The 10,754-nt window shown below is 35.8% G+C and overlaps 1 protein-coding gene across 6 annotated transcripts in view; it reads left to right on the top strand.

Annotated features, from left to right (window-relative positions):
• Positions 1-5,994, top strand: part of LOC135203719 (coronin-1A-like) — an 88,207-nt gene extending 82,213 nt beyond the window's left edge. For all 6 annotated transcript variants that reach the window (XM_064233626.1, XM_064233627.1, XM_064233623.1 and 3 more), the window contains one exon: positions 3,055-5,994. Coding sequence is in view for 5 of the 6 variants with exons in the window: in XM_064233623.1 (XP_064089693.1) it covers positions 3,055-3,171 (117 nt within the window). In the remaining variant the exon portion in view is untranslated. The remainder of the gene's footprint in view (positions 1-3,054) is intronic.
• Positions 5,995-10,754: the final 4,760 nt, after the last annotated feature.

Raw genomic sequence — 10,754 nt, forward strand, 5'->3', positions numbered from 1 at the left:
TCATACTGTTTTCATTATTTAAAAAAAAACAAATCTTTGAATATCAGGCGGTTAATTATATGTTGCCTTGTATCCGCAGGCATGGAAATCCTTGTCACACCAAGTTATGTCTGTCAAAACTGAGAAGCCCCAACAATTTTAGGTTACTGGACACAAAAAATACTAAATTGAGTTATAACTTTAACTTCAGTATCCCAGAATTAATAACATAAAAAAAATTAACAAAAGCACTTGATAAATGAATACCGAGTGAAACCGAGAAGAGTGAATTTCCAAAAAGTAAGGAAGGCATAAAAATTTAAAGGTATATTTCACCTTAACCCAAGAGAAAAGGTGTTGTACACCAGTGTCCAATTTATTTTAATGGTATAATTTCATACAGAAGAATGCTAAAGACATGGAAATACAGATGATATGATTATTAAAGACCTGAATATGAACAGCAGAAGCCTCTCAATTGACTGAGACACGTTGGTTAGACTAGGGTGTCCTCATCCATGCAACTAATCAGGTGGTGATGAAACAATCCAAAAATTTTATTTAGGTATTAAATATCTATGAAACATGGCTACAGTAAGGCAAAATTCTGTAGCCTCATTCAAACTTGGAGCAAAATTTGTTAATATGACAACGAAAGACACTTAATAAGAGGCATTGTCCCCTTCAGCCCTTGTAGTTGTTAAAGTACTTTGACTAGTCTTTCTCTAGTTTTCATCCCTTGAGTAAGAACACGACCCTTGTGCAGTCACTGTGAAGTTAAAAACAATCGGAAAGTGGGTTTAGTTGTCTGGTTGAGGTACTTGAACATAAAATAAGAAATTGTCATTGTTTCAACCAACAGAAATTATAATTTTTTTTATTCAGTATTTGACTTAATGAATTTTGTATAAAAGAACAGTACTTCAGTTTAGGCATTTCTACTGGAGAAACAACAAAAGCTACAGCTGAGGAATATCTTTGGCTGAGAGGAAAGGTTGCAGAAAATCAGAGGAAGTTGGAAATTCACAATGAAAATGGATAATAAAATATAATGTATACAGTATTTACATTATCTGACCAACAAGAATAATTCATGGGTTATGAAAATCGAAAATATTAATAACTGCATGGTTAAAACACTAAATTTATACGTCGAACTCAGGATCTTTTATACAATAGCTTTTGGAACAAAAACTACTATCAGCTTTTAAAGCCGGTGGCAATACCGTTTAAACATTCGAGGGAAGAGACAACTGTTACCACTTCTTTCAACATCAGACGGATGCTTCCAAGTAAAGTGAAATGACAATTGAGGTACTGATGACTTTTCAAGTGCTGCCATTTTCCATGTACTATGTCACAAAAGATGGTTCATTACAAGTTGGTCTGAATGAAGAGGTAGATTACTCAAAGGAACTCAAGTCTGCAGTTTCCAGCCAGGATAAAAAAATAAAAAAAGATTATGGTGTCTGAGAGAAGCCAAGATTACTGCCAGTCTCATAAATTGATCATATTGCTATACCTAATTTCTCTCTTCTCTCTCTCTCTCTGTCTTTCTTTCTTCTGGGGCATGACCTACAATGCCATAATGTTCCATGTGACTTGCATTAGCAAATATTAATCCAATTTGCAGTTTGATTTTTTCTGCTTTAGGTTAAAATATGGTACAATTTTATTGTCTCTTTGGAGATACAATTTTATTCTCTCATTGGAAACTTCTGCGTTAGGTACAAAACATGAAAAGTTCTGGTGCATTTTCTGTCGTAGGGAAATGTTTTCTTCTACCTATTTAATATGGAGTGATCTTTTCTTCCTAAACTGTTAATCAGATTAAGTATTTACCTAACAAAGCTGACTAATTTTTCCTTCTTTCAAATCCCAGATTTTTTTTATGTTGTTTAGGATTTAATAAATGTGCAGTGGAAGCTTCCAAGAACTTCGTGCTTTTCATACACTACGTGTATTATGTACCTGCTTTACTTGGACCCTTTTGCAGTGCATATTTGTGTACTATGTTAACATCACCCACATTAATAATCAAGTTGACTGAATATACAGTGGGAAAAAAAAAAAGCTTACATCTGCATTTTGGACAGTTGCAAAAGTGTATTAAGTCTCCTTTTGATGAAATGATCACTGTATCCTTATAATGCACAGGGATGATAGTCTACAATCTCAAATTTTAGGGCTTCATAAGAAGGGGAAATAAATGAAGTGGGAAATAATTCAGAGAAAGGGCCAGGAATTTTCCATGAATTTCATTTGTTATAATTAAAAAGTAATCAGATTATGAATTTCAGATGTACTTAAGTGAAACATATAGTACCACGAGGAAATCCTAGATGCGAATAAGCTATCAGTAACTAGCGAGTGATCGTACCGTTTCTCGAGACATTAAATCCACTCGGTGTAACCTTTTAGCAACAGCTGTTCAAGGCTTCACTGTTTTGTTTTTTTAGTTTTGCAACAAATGGCTTTTATTTTTGTATTTTCCTGTAGTGCAGTAATTTTTTTTTTCTTGAGGACTGTAATCGATGTGCTGTGATTTTTGACGCTTAAGCTACATTGATTTTGAAGTAGTCTTTATTGGCACTGATTGTATATGGCAAAAAGTAGACTTTGTGAATGATCAGTTGGAGTTTCCGTTATGTTCCCATTTTTTACGTTAAGTTTACCATTTAGGTCACTTGACCCTGTGGAAAAGGGAGTTTACCTACAAATTATTTTTAAATGGCTAACTACTGTAGGATATGATAAATTTTGTCTATGAAATACAGGCAGGCATCTGTCAATTTGTTTTAGCCAACTAAACTTTAGTGCATTAATTTACCAGCAGCTTTTAGGACTGAACAGTATAATATATATTGCTTCTGCATAGTAGATCTATAGCACAAAAACAATCTATACATTCTTGGCAGCCACCTTGTATCCTGACTGACAACAAATCTGTGTATTTTTATTTCTCAAGAGGTCATTAGTCAATGGCTACTACAATACTTTCATAGGTATGCTGTGTTTACTATTTTATACAAATGTGATTTGGATCTACTCTTAATGTCCTCCCATTCTTTGCAGCTTCGTAGAGCGTACACAGCCCAATGCGAAGAGCTCAAACTGCTGAGAAGACAACTCATCATCAAAGACCGTCGCATTCACGAGCTCGAGAACCAACTCAAAGCGATGACCAAATAAGGGCAGAAGCGCATCAGGATTTAGCAAAAGGAGGCATAAGGCCATTTTTTTATACGCAAGGTCAACGAAACATACAAGCTAGCTCTGAATTTCTGAGCACTCACAGGTGCTACGATTCTTACAAAAATATAAAATAAAAAAACAAAACGTAATGCAGTACCTTTCAGAAGCAGAGGTTATATGGTTTTTTTTCTTTTTTTTTTCCAATCTTGAGGGCAGTGTGGTTTTAGAACACATTTACTCTTTGGAGCAAAACCAAAACATAATATAAAAAAACACTACCAAAATACCAAGAGGGAGGTTGAAGTAACAGACATATTACTCTACGCTTAAGCATTAATAGATTTCAGTGTTGCATACTGTAGGCAAGTTTTTTCAACGACTGTTTAAGGGATGCAAACAGTGATGGTACACACTTGGTTAGGATAGTTAGCCATCCAATAGCTTTTATATGAAAATAATTATGAAATACAAATAACAATGTTTCACATGTTCTTCCCATATCCCCAATGGATAATTGTATTTTTCTACCTGGGAAAGATGGCAAAGGACTGAAAGAATCTTCGTGGCCTTTCGCCCACCAACATAAACTAATGTAGGAATGTCAGCTTTAATATCTCCTGTCATAGATCAGCCTGCAACAGCTGTTTACAGGTAGTTGAAGATACTTTAGGTACAGATCCCCATTCAAACCACTTCTGTAAGAGCAAATCTTTGGAAAGCAAGACTTGGGAAATCTGTTTGCTGTTTAACTTTAGATTTCTGTAATTCCACATCCCCAAATAGACCAGCAGCTGTAAAGAATAAAGATAAAAATCCTGAATTAATGGGGTTTAATGACAAATTATTCCCCCCCCCATGATTCAATTATCATTTAGAGCACTCCTCAATAGCCTTCCTATTGCCTTTTAGGTTAGTCAACACCCAATGTGTGGTCATAACATACTTCAGTGTCTCCGTATTGTTCAAGGTCCCATTACGAAACAACCCATTCAATTTTGCAATAAGGTAAAATATCCATTAGCACCTACCTAGACTGACATTTCCTTCCAATCTAGATTTAGTTTTCCAAGTGTAACCTTTCCAAGCATGTGTTATTGTGACAAATAAGTACCCTAAACAACTCTGCAGCGTTGACACGCCTCAGATTTCATTTCCCAACCACGTTGCCCTCAAGCACGAACTCTAATTTTTGCTCGTAGTTCAAATAATTACAAACTTAGATGTTATATACAGTCATGGTACAATTGTTCCCACTATACATTCCAGTATTTTATGCCAGTAGTGATGGCAGTTGAAGTGCCCACTTTTAGCCTTTCTCTCTTCCTCTCTCTCTCTCATAGAGTGAAAACAAATACTTGAACTGGTACCTACCTTTTTGTCATCACCCTCTCACGTCAGCAGAGCGAATATCGAAGGCTGTCGTCGTTCCACAAAGCGCAATCTCAGCTTGGTTGGCCTTACCTTGATTGTGAAGTCCTCTTGTACGCTTAAGCTCAGGAGCGACCACTACCAAAGAAGTTTCCTTTGTATTTTTAAGTTATGGAAGGATTTTCTGTTTATTTTTTTTAAGTTCCTGGAAATGTTACAAAAAAAAAAAGGCATATCAGTTATGTTCATTCTTTGTCCCCAGATGTAAGATTTTATTTTTATATTTTTGTTCATTATCATAATCCTTTTCATGAGATACAAGAATACAGCCCCAAAATGGAATTTGTGTGGTTCAAAGGCCTTAACGGCTAATTTTTGGTCTTTCCAGCACCCCCCCCTTCACTGCCCGTTGGTGTGTATCCAGTTAATATTTTGTGTTCGTCGTCAGAAAGCCGTTCTCAAACTCAAAGTGTGATTTTATCTTGAGATATTTCAGCTCTTTTTAAGATTTATAAGAATACTAAAGAAGGAACTGTAGATTGCCCTTTATAATCCCAGTCCCTATCTCTTTTTCATCCCAGTTCTATCATATATACGCTAAGAGTACGTTGTATAATATGCAAATTGTGTTGTGATATGGTGACTACATTTCATTATTACTTCTGTAACCCAAGTGACACACATGCTTACAGGTTATATATATATATATAGCTATTGTTTAACCAGGGTTGACATCAATGTAGTGTTTGTTAGCAAAGACTATATATACTTTTAGTTTTCTTTCAAGTGAGCAATGGTTTATATCATGGTCTTTGGTAAAATGCTAGATTATTGCAAAAAAGGTTTTGAAAAAATTAAAAAAACAAATATCTACATAACTGCACAACTCATGGTGTCTAGATATTAGCTTGTCTACAGGGGTTGTCAAAGTAGCAATTATAAATATATACTATAGCATTTCGGCTGCAGTGCTTTATAAATACTTAGTCATGGGACTCGTTTGAAAAGCATATGTGTTAACTGTGACAAGTGTGGTGCCAAAACATAATGAAAAAAAAGACTCACGCTTGTTTTACTCAGCTTTTTTTCTCATCGCGTACTGTAACGTACACATACTCGCTACACAAGTTTACGAGATTCGTGAAACCTTTACTACAAATAACTGAAAGAGTAACAATATTAAGCACAAGTTCCTTTGGGAGATTTTTTGTTTTCATTGTCAATACTCGGTCAAAACATATCCTTTTCAGATTTTTTCGTGTTGTTGTGATCTCAACAAAGCTGCTACCGATTACACTTTTTTTTTCCTTTTTTTTTTTTCCTTTTTTTTTTTTGCCTTGATCATGTCAAGTCAGACATCAGAGACGCACTTTGTCGTCACAAATGTCGACAGAGATGTTCGCTGTAACAGAAACATGACGTAGGTAGCAATAATAAAGAAGTTTTAAATTCCTTTGGTGTTTTATTTCACAAGTCAATTTTCATCAGCTTGGAGATTTTGCTTGGAATACGACCAAATAAAAGGGTAGACCTGCACAGGAGATCTTCAAATGGGGAAGAATCTAAAAGTACCCAGAAATAACCAGCAGAAGACATTAAGAAAAAAAAAGGAAAAAAAAATAACTGCCAAATGTAATTTTGGAGATGAATGAATCGAAGTATTTTATGCATCGCTTATAAGAAAATTCATACAAGCCATTAATCATATTAATTCCAACTGGCAAAATACAATAGGTTTTTTTTTTTTCTTCTTCTTTTTAAGACCGCCTTTGATCATAAAATGTTAATGATACTGTACCATGGTCCATGGAATTAAATGTACCATTTTAATAGCCCTTGACCAAAAACAGACCTGACCTGTAAGTGTAGCAAGGTGCTGGAAGGGTGTAAGAAGCCAGATTTGGACCTTTAGACTCGTCCTCAACACCCAGATGCATAAAAAGCTGGGGGTTTTTTTTAGCATTTGAAACTTGAAAACCAAAATATTTTATCTGTTCCGAGGGAAAACTCCAACCTCCTGTCAATATGATACACAGCTCCCCTTTATGGAGTGAGATGTGGGTTGCTTAAAATACAAAAAAACTGATTGAGGGCACCTAAGTCACTAGGTTTATGTAAAAGACACTCATTGACAACAAAGTCAGGAATGCATAGGAAAAGAGCAGCTTTATGACAACATCTGACCATCATGGCTGTTGTGAATAAAAAAAACAAAGCACCTCAGTGGCGTGGTTGGTATAGTGTTGGCGTGCCACCTCTGTGGCCGCGAGTTCGATTCTCGAGCATTCTACTGAGGAGTGAGAGATGTGTATTTCTGGTGATAGAAGTTCATCACCCTCGACGTGGTTCGGAAGTCACGTAAACCCGTTGGTCCCGTTGCTGAATAACCCCACTGGTTCCTTGCAACGTAAAAACACCATACAAAACAAACAAAATAAGAAAACAGCCACTTTTGACCAGTTTTGTTTAAAACAAAAGTCACTTTTGACCAATTTTTTTCTTAATGGTCAACTTTTGGCCAATTTTGTTTAGCTAAATAAAAGGTCACTTGAGCAATTTTGTTTAACAAAACAGCCACTTTTGGCCAGTTTTTGTCTTAATAAAGGAAGATCCCAGAACAGTATCTGGACAAATAAGAGCCATTCTAACACTGAAAATTATAGAACTGGATAACAGACAATACAGAGACCAACCCTTAGGCCGAGTGGCGTGGTTGATTTGGTGTTTGCTTCTCACCTCGGTGGTCGCGGTTTCGATTCTTGGCAGAAGTTCACTCTCGACGTGGTTCGGAAGTCACGTAAAGCCGTTGGTTCCGTTGCTGAATAACCACTGGTTCCATGCAACGTAAAAACACCATGCAAACAACCAACCGTTAGGCCTATACAACTCCAGTATGGCCAAGGTACCTACGAGAAAACTTTTCATACGATACATAAAACAGATTAGTTTATAAAACTTACAAGTAAGGCAAGATCCAACGCCAAGCTTATCAAGGGCACATGCTAAAATTCAAGGTCAAAGAGTGTTGTTTCACCAACAAAAATTCAAATACGCTATATATATGTACTTACTCTGTTAGAAATAAATATTCTGTACTTTTTAACAAGCACATTATTTTTTTCATATATATCATATTCTCTTTTAAATATAAATAATTATATTCACCATTTTCTTTTTTAAATATAAATCGTTATATCCTATCTTCAAATTCCTGTATATTTAACTCGATGCGAAACACCTGCTTAGGCTTTTCGATAGACCTTTCCTAAACCCCCAACAAGAACAACAACAAAATACTTGGTTTGTAGGCTTACTCCCCGAGTAAGCGATAAGTGTTTCCTACTTAGCTCCATCGAGAACTACTGCGAACGGTGTGCGTGTCTTCCGAAATCTCTTCAATAGTGATGATTCTCTACACAACTAAGCAAATTAAGGCATTTGATAAATATCTTCATTGCGGATAATAAAGTAATTATTTCCCTTATTCCAATTAAATTAAAGGTAGTAGAACCTTTATACATTAGACACAGTCATTAATTACTACTTACAACTTAAAAGTAGAATACTTCACCAGTCTGTACGGTAGTTAATTACAACTTATTTGTAAGTAGAGGAACCTATAACAGTATGTACAGTAATTAATTGCGACTTAGTGAAAAGTAACAGAACCTTTAAACAGCATATAATGGTAATCAATTACGTAATTACAACTTTATCTGGAGTTGTAGAACCTTTAACCAGTCTATAAGGTAAATAATTACAACATGAAAGTAAAGTAGTGAAGCCTTTAAACAGCATATAAGGTAATGAATTACAACTTACTTAAAGGTAGTACAACCTTTAAACATTATATAGGGTAATCAATTACGTAATTACAACTTTATCAAGAGTAGCAGAACCTTTAACCAGCATATAAGGTAAATAATTAAAACCTGACAGAGAATGTATAGAAATGAAAAGTTAAATCAGGACGTACTGTGATTACGTACAATCAACTGATCCTAATTACACGTAATTAACCCACTGTAATCCCCCATAAGCCCATTTCTGGGTCCAAACAGTCATTGATTTAAGAACTATACTACATTGAGTGTTTACTCGTCCACACACGAGAACCTTAACACGATCAAACAATACACATAGTGTGACGTCACGGGATTCTCTGGGCCTATAACATCTATATAAATTCTATTTCATAGAATTATATAGTTCCCTCTTCTTTATTACGCGTCGAGGAGTTTTATACATGTCGGAAAGTAATAGTGGTATTAAGTTTTGGTAATGTTCACGTTCATTGCTGATGGCGATTTCAGAGACGTTGGGGGAGAAAAATGGCAATAGTTATAGCTCTTAGACTAAGAAATTATTTCATGCATGTTAACCTCCCAGACGGCTGTGTGACCCTGAAACCAAGGTCAATGTCATTAAAATTGTTGTTTAAATAATCCTAATGATTAACATGGCTATTACATCTCGTTTAAAAGAAAAAAAAAACGGTTTAAATAAGTTAAAGCAAACATTCAAAACTTTTAGTTCAAAAGAGCTGGGCGTAACATATCCAACCAGCTTTATAGCTAAATTAACATGTTATAAAGCCAGTTTAATAATCTAAACCAACAGCAGTAGCTCAGATTAAGCTTAAATAAGCTTAATTTAGGCTCAGCAAGCTTACATTCTGCTTATTTGAGGTACAAGGTACGACCGATATGTACGACTTGACCCAAGCCAGTCTGTCTCCCCCGGGAGTCGATACAAGATGGCGGATTCGTAAACAACTGGAAATGCTTCCTCAATAAAGTAAATTAATTAATTAATTTTGTCTTTGCCGTCCTTATAAAGTGACAGAGAGAGAGAGAGAGAGAGAGAGAGAGAGAGAGAGAGAGAGAGAGAGAGAGAGAGAGACTGTGAGCTCAACTCGATGTGAAAATCTTGTATACGTAAAAAGACTCATTGCACTAAAATGGTTAGAAAATATAAAATAGACAAAAGAAAATCAATGTGTTTGTGAGAGAGAGAGAGAGAGAGAGAGAGAGAGAGAGAGAGAGAGAGAGAGAGAATGGGTAACAATTCACGCGGATATTGTAGGTAAGATGCCCCTACACCTCACAAAATCTAATAAAATCACGAGAAAAAGATTTACAAATATAAAACAAATATAATAAACTTACACACAAAGTCATCCGTAAAAGTAATTATTGAGTGTGATCGATTGCTTTACCATAAAGAACTGCGGATAAGAGAGGCGTAAAGATTACTTAAGGGTTGCATACAGGACACAAGTAAACATTACTTACTGACAAGGTAGTTAATGTAACGACACTTTGAAAGGGTACCATTTGTATCCTCTGAATTATAAGATATGACTTAAATATACATAACATAACTATTATTAATGGGGTAATTACTCGTGCATAGGTGTTGTACCCAGAAAATTTAATATATTCTGATTTCTGAAACCGTACGGTATCATCCATGAGTTGTCAAAACTCAATACTAAAGTATCTGAAGACTAATTAATCATGCATCCTCAAAAAATTGTGTCCCAAAAACCTAATCAATTAATGACACATATTAAATGTGAACGTTATTTATACATTATTCTATTCCTAATTTAGAAAAATTAATCTTAACCCAAAATTTCAATTCTTCCCAGCTTGTTCCCATTTTTATATGGGGTCGCTGTTTCCATCTATTTCTATCCTGCGCTTCTGCCTCATCAATTCCCTTCTCACGTAAGTCTCCTCTCACACAGTCCTTCCATCTCTTTCTTGGTCTCCCTCTTCTTCTTCTTCCTTGCACCTCCACCCCCATAGTATGTTTCCTCCCAGCGTGGTCCTCATCTCTCTCAACAGGTGTCCATACCATCTCAGCCTCCCCTCCTGTACTTTCTTTGATACTTCCACCACCTTAGTCGACCCCCTTATGTAGTCATTTCTGATCCTCTCCTCTCTTGTCACCCCAGACATCCACCTAAGCATTCTCATTTCTGCCACATCCATCTTCTTCTGCTCTGTTTTTCTCATGCTTGCTGTTTCCGTACCATACAGCATTGCTGTTCTTACCACCGTCTTGTGAAATTTTCCTTTTAACCTAAGCGGCACTCTCTTGTCACAAAGAACTCCAGAGGCCGCTCTCCAGTTGTTCCAGCTGCCTGTACCCGATGTTTTATTTTTTTCTTCTTCCATACTTCCTCCAGCGTTAACAAAAGATCC

This window comes from Macrobrachium nipponense, chromosome 36, assembly GCF_015104395.2.
Source record: "Macrobrachium nipponense isolate FS-2020 chromosome 36, ASM1510439v2, whole genome shotgun sequence".
NCBI classification, from domain to species: domain Eukaryota; kingdom Metazoa; phylum Arthropoda; class Malacostraca; order Decapoda; family Palaemonidae; genus Macrobrachium; species Macrobrachium nipponense.